The 13,069-nt window shown below is 35.5% G+C and overlaps 1 protein-coding gene across 13 annotated transcripts in view; it reads left to right on the top strand.

Moving 5' to 3' along the window:
- eya1 (EYA transcriptional coactivator and phosphatase 1) overlaps positions 1-13,069 on the top strand; it is a 69,171-nt gene that overhangs the window by 18,137 nt on the left and 37,965 nt on the right. For all 13 annotated transcript variants that reach the window (XM_039754639.1, XM_039754640.1, XM_039754651.1 and 10 more), the window contains 3 exons: positions 210-396; positions 8,647-8,789; positions 9,206-9,289. In XM_039754639.1, coding sequence (XP_039610573.1) covers positions 210-396; positions 8,647-8,789; positions 9,206-9,289 — 414 coding nt within the window. The remainder of the gene's footprint in view (positions 1-209; positions 397-8,646; positions 8,790-9,205; positions 9,290-13,069) is intronic.

The following is a 13,069-nucleotide window of genomic DNA, read 5'->3' as shown; positions in this document are numbered from 1 at the left end:
ATAAAATGTATGATACAATGTTTGTCAACTTAAACAGTGATTAGGTAATGCCTTTAGTACATCTGCCACAGTCTTTGGAAAAAAATAAAATCGCAGACCAGTTCCAGATTTTGAGAACATGTGTTTGCATTTATGTTTTTGGAATCTGTACTGTAAAGTAGCAACATTTTAACAGGGAAATCTCAAGTTACTTTTCTCCTGTTTTGCAGGAATATCCCTCTTACCCAGGTTTCAGCCCTGGTCAGTATGCCCAGTATTACAACAGCTCACACTACACGTCGCCTTACATGACAAACAACAACACCAGCCCATCAACACCTTCCACCACTGCAACATACCAGCTTCAGGAACCCCCTTCTGGAATTACCAGTCAAGCAGTTACTGATCCCGCTGCAGGTAGGAGCTTGAACTTTATCACCCTTATAACTCTTAAACCATTCTTCAATAAATGTGGGCATGGAATATATGTGAAATGTTGTATATAAAAGAGCAAATACACTGTGTAAGACTGTAAAGACTCTAAGAAAATGAACAGTTGTCCAGGATCATTGATTCTGAAAAGCCTGTCTGTGAGCTGCTGCTAATCAGAAGAAATGTCCTGCTGCTCTATAGCATATTGTATTTTCGACCATTTCGTACCCTTACATCTTAAACCTGTTTGGAAAAAATGAAATAAATTCTTACAAAAACAACACATGCTAATTGGTAATTATATTAGTCAGTAAATGCATCTGTGTTTGGCTTACTGTGAATTTATATAGTTCCTTTTTCTTGCTCCCTTACTTCTACTTTAAATCCACAAATGTTGTAGTCGGTGTGAAGTGAGAAGATATTTCAAACTTATTTCCTAGACAATGAAAGCAAAGCAATAAATCTTAAGTCTAATATATCTTAAACAAATATATTTTCCTTAATTGTTCCTAATAAACAGAGTTTCAAGAGTAGGGCAGCTGCATTGTATATCAGTTGAGCACTAAATCAAACTATCAAGCCCATGTATTTGAAACTCCAGGAAGCCCTTTCACTTCAGTGTGTACTTCAAGCCAGGCCTCTTCCAAATTCTTCACTGCAGCATGAAGGGAGGTGGGGGTGGGCTAGTCAGTACACTCTGATCAGCAATCAGGTTAACGCCCATTTCTTTAAAGAGATCAGTTTGCCCCTAATAAAACTTGGCCTTCCATATTGTAATTAGGGCTTGATTAACTTTTAAAATGCTTAATTAGCCTATTAGTTAGATTTTTCAAAAAAAGGACCTTTTTATTTTTTTTATTTCATAAATTGAAAATGTCTCTTTTGCTTAATAGTGTGTAATGAGAAGTGCAGTTGGCAATTTAGGTTATAAGCAGCAGAAAAAATGGCGTATAATGGAACTTATTGCTTTCTATTCTGCTTGATTGTTATCTACACATTATGGTTTAATGAACATCTGTCTGCTTCCAGATCAAGTCTTCTAGCATGACAATATGGCAATATTAGCTTCACACTTTATCTTTTTTTTCATCTTGAAAAGGCTAACTGCTAATAGCTAACTATAATGGATACCTATTCACAATAAGGTTGTCTTGCTCGTTTACCAACTTGTGTGTGCTCACATATAGATATGACAACAAAAGGTATACAGGACTGAATCAGTGTCAGTGAGGAAAACGATGTTACATAATGTGCACTGTTTTCAAAATTATACTTACCAATAAGTTGTTTTAATTTTCTTCTTTTTGGACTTGCTTGTACATGTATATATTATCAAAAGTGTGTCGTGCATGTTTTCATTTGTTGCTTCCATTTTCTCACCTAACCCAGGAGTGCAAATCTTTGATGTTACAATGAAAGCATACTTTTACACCACATTAAAAATAAACATAAAACTCCTTTATACATTAGTTAGCTTTTCATTTACAAACTTCCTTTCTGTAATTCAGAGAAGGAAATACAGTTGTAAAATATTTTAGTGTTCTGAATTTATCATTACTCTTACCATCATCATTATAATTTTAACATCATAATCATCACTTACGTTTCTTCTAGATGAAAGTCACTAATATATTCCTTAAATCTTTTCAAATCTCTGTTTTGCTTTAATTTAACATTGCCAGACTCTCTTCCTTAAAGGATGTGGTCAAGTAAAAATAAGCACCAAGTCCAAAGAAATGTTGGGTTGCCCTGTTTAATTCAAGTAAAATAAAGAGACAAAACAAGTGCACAATGGTGCAGAAACAGAAAAATAAATAGGTGTTACAGCCTTTCTGGCTTTATTTGAGTAGCTCATATAAGCAGGTCTGGCTTGGTAGGAACTCCGTCATACTGTATACTCATAACCAAATGAGACACTTCCTTCCAGGAATGTCTGGGCTTTATAGGGCTTAGATCAGAAATAGCAAGGTCAGTTTTCCTAATTGGTCATTTTCTCACTACTGTGGAGGTTGAAAAAGATAATACTGATAGCAACAGTTCCCCCTCTTGTTTTGGAGTGGTAGTACACACCTCTGATGAGCCTGGAAGGAGATCCTCCGGAGCACATGCATGACAAGGAACACTACAAATAAAAAAATAATTTTTTGATATGTTACTTACCTTATGTAGTTTGTAGTAATGGCCAAGAAAACTTTTTAATCTCATGTTTTCATGCAGAATGGAAATAAAATAGTTTATGCTATAACAGAACCCAATCGTGACCAATGCAGATTAATGACATGTCAGGCTGACAAAGTTTATGTGGTGGAGTTTGTGAAATGGGCATGTCATGGAATTTTTAAAGGGTAAAGTTATTTATTGATTCTAGTATTTCTTAAAGCACTGCCCGATGGCTTAACTATCACTGGAATGAGTATCTCACGTGAGTGCATGTGATAACCAGGGATAATTATGATGTGGCGCAGTACTTAATGAGTGTTAGGTGGAGGTTAAGGGTATAAATTGGAAGGGGTAAGTGTTGAAGGGTAACAAAATAAAGACAATAAGAAGACATGGGATAAATTGATTATGGGAGTAAGAGCAATTAGGGGTGTAGACCTTTCCAAAGAGAGCAGGACAGATGGTCTGCTTGTTTTTTGTCCAGGATGTAGGACCAATGGCTGTATTAAATCGTTTTTTTCAACTCTGTTGATTTTGTGAATTTTAGAGAGCTAAAGAGAATGGTGATTCACTATAGGAGAGAGGAATTCAGGATAGGGCAGATCCAGAGTGTTGTGGAAACAGAGCAGTAGGAGCAGAAGAAAGGGAAGTTGTTGGGATTTATGTTGATAGACGTGATGTGGCAATGGTGCAATGACTTCCGAGATGTTGCTTTACACTTTGGAAAGGGATTTGTTCCGGTATCTTGGAAGTGGGAAAGCAAAACATCCTGAATTATGTTTAATTGGATTTTAAAAGTATGTATTTAGCATTTCTGAAGATATTGTTTTATTGACGTAATCTTATTGGAGATTTATTTTGGCACTGCAACACCTTAATTCTTTGCATTTTACTGTCACTGTTCACTTTATACACTGGCAAGTCATGTCTGCCTTCTCACTTGCTACTGGTCCATCTTGGTTATAAACTACATGATGTTCCAACAGGCGTAGGTACCCATGGCATTGGACACTGGGGCATTCCATACCATTAACACTGCACAAGATGAATGCAAAAGATAGATAGATAGATAGATAGATAGATAGATAGATAGATAGATAGATAGATAGATAGATAGATAGATAGATAGATAGATAGATAGATAGATAGATAGATAGATAGATAGATAGATAGATAGATAGATACTGAAGCTACTCCTCTGCCTGGAGATGACACTGTTCAGTGGATGCAGTGAATTCTCCATGATTGACAGGAGCTTGCTTAGCGCCCGTCGCTCTGCCACAGATGTTAAACTGTCCATCTTCATTCCTACAATAAAGCCTGCCTTCTTAACAAGTTTGTCCAGGTACTGTATTCTTTTGTCTGTACTGTATTCGCATTTTATCCTTGACCAGTTTTTAGACATCAGGGTTCATTTTCATTTTAGGGTTGGGGCTGCTCATTATACATATTTTGCAAGTGCTGGTTATCGTAGCTACCTGAAAGAGCCTGGCTTTGAATCCAGTCACTGTCATTGCCCATCTGAAATTCATATATTTTACCACATATGTGCATAAGGGTCCAAGACACACACACTTGTTTTCTTCCCATTTTCTCATTTGATAAATTGGCATCTTTTAAATTGGCCCTGTATGAGTAAATCAAAGTGAGTGCATGAGATGGACTAGAGCTGTTTCTGAAGTTAGTTTGTGTCATTTATCTGATGCTGTTAAAATAGGTCCCATTTCCAGATCAGTCTAAAACTGAATTAAAATTGCTATACAGACATATGGCTGGATGAAATTCATACCTCAGATTAGATGACATTAGTTTTGTTACACTGCAGATAAGTGTTTAAATAATTAGTCTTATATATAATGACATTCTGCAGTACAGTTTTGAATATTTGCTAAGTTTATAGGAATGAAGACATATTTTGAATTGCTGCAGTTACCTTACCTGTTGTATTTCTTAGATATTGTATAGTATTTGTTAATAGCCTTTAAGGGTTTATGAGGCTGCTATTAGGAAGTAGGCCTTTTGAACTTCCAGGTGTGATTGGTTAAAGCATGTAACAGTATACAGTAATATCTTTGCTTAATTTTAAATGATTTAGCTGAATTTTGAATGTTACCTATTTGGCATTACTCCCTGTTCATTATTCATATGTAAAAAGGCTTTAAAGTTAACAATTTATACCTACCTTTTCCTTTATTTACCTTAATAAACTGGTATGGTTTATACTATACTAAAAACGAACAGTGCCTGCTTTATTACTAATTGTTTATGCTAAAAATCTTTCCTTTGTCTTAAATTCGAAAACAATGTATATTGATGTAAAAAATAAACTACTGCACATCAGAATTTGACAGTTTTGGCAAAAGAGCACTTGGAAAAACATGATATCATTTCTAACCAATCATGCCTAGTCACAAGGTCAGAAATTATCAGAACAGAAATTCTTATGACTTCTAGTTGTGAAGCTAGCATAAGCACAGAATTTCATGTCAAGAGTAATATATGATTATTTAATCAGGGAACCAGAAAGCAATTATTTCTTGCACTTAGTGATTACATGGGCTGCTTTTTGGCAGCCTTCATGTTATGACAGCTCTTCCAGACCTCCAATATGTTATAAAATAGAGACACTACATTATAAATGAAATGAGTTAACATTAACTGAAAGCCTTGTGGAAGGTTGCGGTTACTACAGCTGGTTCTAACTTTCCGTGGTGAATCAGTTTGAGCAGAGAAATAACTCAACATCCAGCAGCGGCATATGTGCCTCTATGATCTATGATCATAAGAAATACAGGATATATATTATTGAAAAAGGTAAGAGAAAAGTATGTAGCTTACAAAAACAACTTCTATCTCAGCAGCTAATAAAGTTCAAAGTATAATATATATTTCCATCTATATTAATGAATTTTTAAAATTCTAATCTATTCTATTCTGTTACACCATACACCACATTCTCAAATTCACTTAATTAATTTCAACATTGCTGTGGCTGAGGAATATCATAGCAGGAATCTTCCCTGGGCTAGATGCCCGATCATTGTAGGGCTCACTCACACACACTTGGGCAATTTAAAATGACTAATTAACTTAAATAGCAAATTTCTGGAATGTGAAACAAAAACTGAAGTATCTGGTGAAAAACCCACATGGAAACAGAGAGAAGCATTACAGGGCTCACTCACACCCACACTACTTACAGAGGACCCAATTTAGAGTTGACCGTCAACTAAACCTGCAAGTCTGTGGGAATATGGGATGAAATTCAGAGGAACTAGCACCGCACAGACTTGAAAGAATGTGCAAACTTCATATGGCCTCATCCAGGTGCAGGATTTGAACCCAGAATGTTGGATCTGTGGGGAAGTAGTTGTAACATTATATTATATAATATATTCACCCATCCATGTTCCAAACCCACCACGTCCTGAACAGGATCACAAGGAATCTCAAACCCATGCCAGCTAGGGCACAAAGCAGGAATCATCCCTGGACAAGCTGCCAGTCCATCACAGTGTGAACATACAGACACACACACATACACTAGGGCCAGTTTAATATTTCCAGTTTACCTAACCTGCATGTATTTGGCTGTGGAAGGAACACAGGGAGGCACAGAGATAACATGAAAAGTCTTAACAGGGAAGACCTCCCACGTGAAACCCCAGCATCCATATTGCAAAGCAGGAATCTACCACTGGTATAATATTATAAAACGTTACTGTCTCTGTATATGTGTGTGTGTGTGTTTGCATGTGTCTGGTCCCTTCAAGCAATCTGATTGGTCAGTTTGACTTTGGCGACTCACTGTAGGGATGATGACATGATATGTCAGGGGTGTGAAGTTCAATTATTGATTATGACTTTTTTTTACAAAAGAGAAAATAAAGTGAGCATTTCAATGACAACAAAATGAATAACAAATTAAACCAATGTCGGGTCACTAAATACTAATGAGGTACAAATTGAATTGCCTTCAAATACTGGACGTATTCAAAAGAATATGAGTGACTTTTCACAGTGGGTAATGGGGGCCCATCTGCCATTGGTGGTAATCAAAAAGCAAGACAGAAGGCAAGCAAACCACCTCGAATGGGCAGAATCTGAGAAGTAGGTTTTAAAGGAGCGCGATTAAAAGAGGAAATGCCAGGGGCAAAAGAGCTTCAGACAAACGGGCATTCTGAGGAAAGGTATAGGTGGAACGCTTTGAGTACATGCAGGGCAAAAGATATCAAACATCAAATATTTTTAAGTTTATCTTATTACCTGTCATTACATTATATTATATTATATTATATTATATTATATTATATTATATTATATTATATTATATTATTTGTAGAATTGTGGGTAGCACTACTGTCTCCTTTTAAAATTGGTATACTCTCCCAGTGTCTTAGTTAAAGATATCAAAAATCAAATATTTTTAAGTTTATCTTATTATCTGTCATTATATTAATTATTATATTATTTGATATTAATTATTATATTATATTATATTATTTGTAGAATTGTGGGTAGCACTACTGTCTCCTTTTAAAATTGGTATACTCTCCTAGTTGTATTTTTTCCTGTATTCTAATGATGTGTGGTTTATGCTTGTTATGAATGACCGTGAATGTATGTGTATGTGTGCTCTTGTTTTGGTTGTTGCTTTTCATCTGCAGGTATAGGCACCAGCCTCCAATGACACTGAACTGGATAATTGCATTTAAAGATCTGAGACTGTTATAATGCAATATAATACATTATAGGAGCTTGCATGCTCTCCCTGTGTCCATGAGGGTTTCCCTCGGTAGCTCCAATTTCCACCCACAGTCCTAAGTGAATTGGCATTGCTAAGTTGACTCTAGTATGTGTGCGTGTGGTTGTGTGCATGTGTGTGTGTTTGTATGTTTTCACACTGCAATGAACTGTATTATTCCTCTCTTGTGTCTAATGGCTGCTAGGATAGGCTGCCTCCTGACCCTGCTTTGGATATGTAGGTTAAGAAAGTGGACGAGTGTATTGATAATAATATAATATAATATAATATAATATAATATAATATAATATAATATAATATAATATAATATAATATAATATAATATACCAGTAATTTCATCTTCAAGCTTTAGAATCTTTTTGCAAAGATTCAATGCTGTGTTTACATATATTTGTTTTGTCTGTGAGCTGTTAATCTTATAATTCCAAAGTCATGAGTTAAGGTTTATGTAAAGATTTAAATATTCCCCATTGATTATATGTGGGGGTGCTTGTATATGTTATGATTCTACTTTGTGTAGTTTCTGCCAGGATAGGCTGAGGGTCTTCCGTGACCCTGACCATGATATAATGAAAAAATTCTAAAAATGTATATAGTGTGCATTGTAATTTTCATTTACTACTCATATGCATGTCCTGTAGCGTTATTTTTTTGTAAAGGAATATTCTTTCAAAGATTACTTTTTTTTTAACTCGATGAGGTGAAAATAGCGTTTTTGTTTATTAAAATATCTCCCATCTTGTGAATATAGTGTGGTTGAAATAAGAAATAATAAATGCATAATAAAATATTTTAGTTATTTAAATGTAGCAATACATAAATATGTATACTGTACTTTTCCATTACAGAGGTATGTTTCTGTGATGTGTTTAACTGAATAAAGTACACTGCTGTGGGACCACCTAGTCTTCGCCATTATAGAAGCCCCAGCCTGGAAACTCCAGTCTGTTTCAAAGAGTATACAGTCATCAAGTGGACAGGAATAATTCAGTGCTTGTTAGGTCAAAATTCCGCTTATCCCTTATCTTGTCTTTTAAAAACATTATCCCAGCTCGCTAGTTCCATGGATAAGGTTGCAACACATCCACATTGACTTTCTTTCCCTATGCAGTCGACTCTGAGGGATGGATGAAGATTAGAAAGTAATCAGACTGTGAGAAGAAAAGCAAAGAAGAAGTTAGGCATTTTAAAAACGTATCTTTAAAGGTTGTTTATGTGATTCCCTTTATGTTTCCCCTGTTGTGTGTGTCCATATTTTTTAGAAAGCATCAAACATACAAATACAAAATCATCTCTTTGTGTATTTTCAGGAGAGTATAGCACAGTCCAGAGCCCATCAACTCCCATTAAAGATTTAGAATCGGATCGATTGCGCCGAGCTTCAGATGGTAAATCACGTGGCAGAGGCAGGAGAAATAATAACCCCTCACCTCCTCCTGACTCTGACCTTGAGGTAAGAATCTTATCGTATTCAAAAAAAAAAAAAAAAGCCACAAAAGTAAAGAAAATCACATTAAAAAATGAATGTGACTTCATTTGCAAATCCAAGTCTGAACCATAAGAGTACAGTATAAAAGATACTTTAATTGATAGAATAGCATTAATGGTTCTGAAGAAACTAAGATTTTGTGTTTTGGTAATTTTTTACCCTGTCAGTGTGATTTTAGAAATTTGCCTAAATGTAAACAGTTTTTGATTTTGAAATACTTAGCTAAAGTAAAGGTATATGAGGCTAGGAATTTAAATGGGGGTTGGGGATGGGACTGGCAACCATACTTCTACTTAAACAAAAACCCTTCTGGTTTATCGAACAGGGTATCATTTTGCAGGGTACAGAGTGCATTATTGATTTTGTTCTTTCTTTCACAGCGCGTTTTCATATGGGATTTAGATGAAACAATCATTGTTTTCCATTCCTTGCTCACTGGATCTTATGCCAACAGATATGGCAGGGTAAGTGACAGAGGAAAAGATTTATTGCATATCAGGAGCATTTGTTAAAACCAGAAAGAAAATTTGAACATTGTTTTAAATTTGCCACATATACCTGTATATATTCACAGAAGAAACACACGAACAAACTCTGTGTGAAAACCAATTGCATAGCTTTAAACATGGTGTAGTTTTGGGAAGCAGCTAATTACTTTTATTCTATAGGTCCACTGGGGCTCCTCAGCCATTTGAACCGTTATGCAGCTGTTTAAAATATGTGAATAGTTGTGGCCAACAGGAGGAAACAGTTGGACTGTGCCTTTCAAAATAGACCTAGTGTCCCACTATTTAGCATTGTCATCCATCGTGTTACAATTTTCCTTCCTTAAAAATGGTTGAGTGATCTGTGATGCCACTTAGGGGGAGCAACTAAATGTAGTGGAGACTTTTCTTCTGCCAATTTTACGATTGTCAATTGTAATTTGATTTTACCATTGAAAAAAAGAGGAGTCTTTCTGCTTGTTTGCAAGCTACTATTAAAGCTGTGGCTGATATGTGAGATTAGGAAACAATAGGCTAGCATGCAGTGTCAACTCTTTTGATAAGTTTCCTTTGTGGGGTAGAAGGTCCTTGAAAACAAGCAAGAAAATGCCAACAAATATTCTAAACAGAGACAGCATAAGCTTATTAGTGCCTCACACACTGGATTAGTTAGTTCTCAGGAAGACAGTCCGAGGCTGGGGATGATTAGAGATAAATGACAGGCAATTGTTGTACGTTTGTCTAACAGCTGAATTCTTTTTACAAACACAGCTTTAATTAATGATGTCTGGGGCCCATAGGCTGCTAAACGGTAAACATGTCTCATTAACTGCTTTTTAAGTGATGCTCAATGTGTCACTTTTGCATGCAAAAGATGCATAACGATCTGTCAAACTGACTTTACAAACAAAATATAAGCCTGGTGTTTTAGGGAAGCTGCTGGTTTAGCAGGAATATGAATTGAACAAGAAATGAATATGAGAAAGAAAAAATCAGGAACAAAACAAAAGATGGTCATATAAAGCATGAATATAGTCACGGACATGACATTTTTCAGATTATATATGTGAATAGCTTTGAATGGAACAAAATATGTTTAGATCTTCTTTAAACTTATAACAAGGAATTTTTTTAAGAAATATTGACTTGCTCTTCTGGTTTATATAATAATTTGGAATGTTGCCTGAAAAAGTAGCTCTTTGACGAATGACAGTCAAAGAAAGAAACACATCTATCCAACAATACATTGTCTGACCCACTTAATTCAATTCAGGAGGAGTCTGAGATTAGTCTGGCAGCTGAGTGGGAACCAACCCCGGACAGGGCACCAGTCCATCTTTGTGCAAATAATGTGTACACAGAAATAAATGTGTGCTTTTTCCTGTAGAGGTACATATTACCAAGGTAGATAAAAAACATTCTGAAAATCATGTGAATTTTCAGCTGTGGTTTTTTAAAATGATTTTGTTGATTTTAAGGTTTCATTACAGTGCAGATCAGTGAGACATTGAGGTCTCCATGTTATAAACATCCGATTTAGATCTGCTCCAAGGTGGTTTTCGAAAAGGCAAATTTTCCTCAGAATCCAAAAAAGAAACGTTTCATAATATTAATGCAAATCAAAAAGCCTGATGCAGGATAACTGTTTCTTTGACCAGATTTAACCGAAAAGGGTATGTTTTGTAATTTGTTATACTTTAAGGCCAGGTTGGTCACAGTGAACATTTTACAAATACAAATGCACTCCTGAGTCCAAGAGCTTAATGGGTTTTCAGTATGGCCTAAAGGTTTTTCTTTGTTCTTTAATGAAAAATGTGTGCCGTGAGCTCACTCATTGATTACCTTTTGTTTTGTTTTGGGGGTAGAGGGCAGAAAAAGGGGGGCTGTTAGCCCTTAGCCCTCTGGTGTTTATTTACTTTATGTTAGTCAGGCATGCTGAGCAAACAAAGGTGTAGGGAGCAGTCAGCTACAGAGACCTTGTCTTTATAGCCAGGAGAGGAGGCAGATTTGTTTCTGATAGCCATGCTTGTTCATTAAGTTCTTAAAATGTTAAATTCAATTCAGTTCAACTGAATTTAATTTGGTATGATGGCATCCAAAATAGACAGCCATTGTACCCTGCACAAATATAGAAATTAACACAAGATAAGGACAACAGTTATAACTAACACCATTATAATACATTTTCAACATATTCTGTATCCTTCTTCGCAACGGCATCTTCAGTTACAGAATATGAAAAGGGACAGTAGGCAAAGGAAAGAATAACCTTAAATTGTGATATAAACTTTAAAGAGAAAACAAATCCTCCTGTTCTTTTGTACTGCAGGAGATTAACTTGGTGTGCAATACATCTGGCATTTAATTTTTTAAGAATAATAATTATTAAAAAGGCTGATCAATGTGATTGTATTCAGTTTTACGATACTATTTAAGCTAGTGGTGTGAATATGATCAAAGGTCATAGATAAAGAGAAGGTGGTATAGGTATACAATAAAGGTGGCCTCTAAACAAGTTATCAGTAATTATGTCCTGTTATTGAAAGAAAACATGAAAAGATTAAACTTTCACAATTGTATGATACAGAATGATCGAAATATAGGTGTGTGTGTTACTTTGACCACATTCTCTGTCTAGCCCTGAGACAAAGATGGATGGTATCGCATTACAGTTAGAGGGAGATTGTATACAAGTAGTAAGGTCTTCAACATGGCTCACCAAAACTTAGAGTTCAAAATTCCACTGTTGAAAAAGCTTATGTTTGCTAAACATTGCAAAGGCACACTTTGAGTTCCTTTGTAAAAACAATCTATGGCATGCTTTAACTACCATGTGAAGACAAGGATATTCCCACTGGCAGACAAGTGGAATATTTTGGTGGGGTTGCTGCTGACCATAGCTGTTGTATGCTTTATATATCGGGAGTAGGAAAAGAAAGTGTTTCTCTAATGTAAAGTTATTACAAATTTTATTTAAAATATTGTTGAGACAGAGCAAGTAATATTATTGCTTCATAGTGGTTGGATTTCAGATCAGTGCCTTCTTTTTGGAGTTCATTTGTGTGAATGAGAATGGTGTTGTCCATGAATGAGCCTTGCAATAGACTGATGACCTCTCTATGGCATTGAACTCTTTGCTGCTGGAATGGACTCCAGTGTTTCATAACTCTCTACATCAAAATGCATGGATGAAATGTGTGCTGAAGATGGAGGACTGGTTGCTGCCAGCTTTAATGAAGCAGAGTCAGTTATGGCTGAGCTGAAACAATATGTCTTCATTAGCTTGACCAATGAAACAGAAAAAACACATCTGTGTCACCTTGGTTCTGTTCTCCCGATAGTGTATCTTAGAATTAGAATCTTGAAAATTATAAAGTGGTTAAAATGACATTTAACCAATTTACAGTAATATCACATAAAACCTAAAATATATAAACCTAATGCTTACTTGAATCCAGATGGTCCAACTTCCAAACTTGCATTATGTTCTGCAAATACTTCTAATTGCATAATTATGCACAAGTGCATTACAATGATTAAGCTCTTAGGACTGACCAAAGGGCACATTCAAAGAAATAAGATTTTGCAGTTTAATTCAGAGTCATTAAGTGGTAGGGGATATTATGATTGCAGTGTTGTGGAAAAGAGTGTGATATATTACCTCAGTGAACAATTTGTTTAACGCCAATGTATCCTTTTCCTAAATCTTTATAACAAAACGTGGAATCTACAACGTCCATTTTGTTCAAAATCTAAAAT

This window comes from Polypterus senegalus, chromosome 5 (assembly GCF_016835505.1).
Source record: "Polypterus senegalus isolate Bchr_013 chromosome 5, ASM1683550v1, whole genome shotgun sequence".
Lineage (NCBI taxonomy): Eukaryota > Metazoa > Chordata > Cladistia > Polypteriformes > Polypteridae > Polypterus > Polypterus senegalus.
The sequence above is the reverse complement of the archived record's forward strand: the minus strand, read 5'-3'. Positions and strand labels throughout refer to the sequence as shown.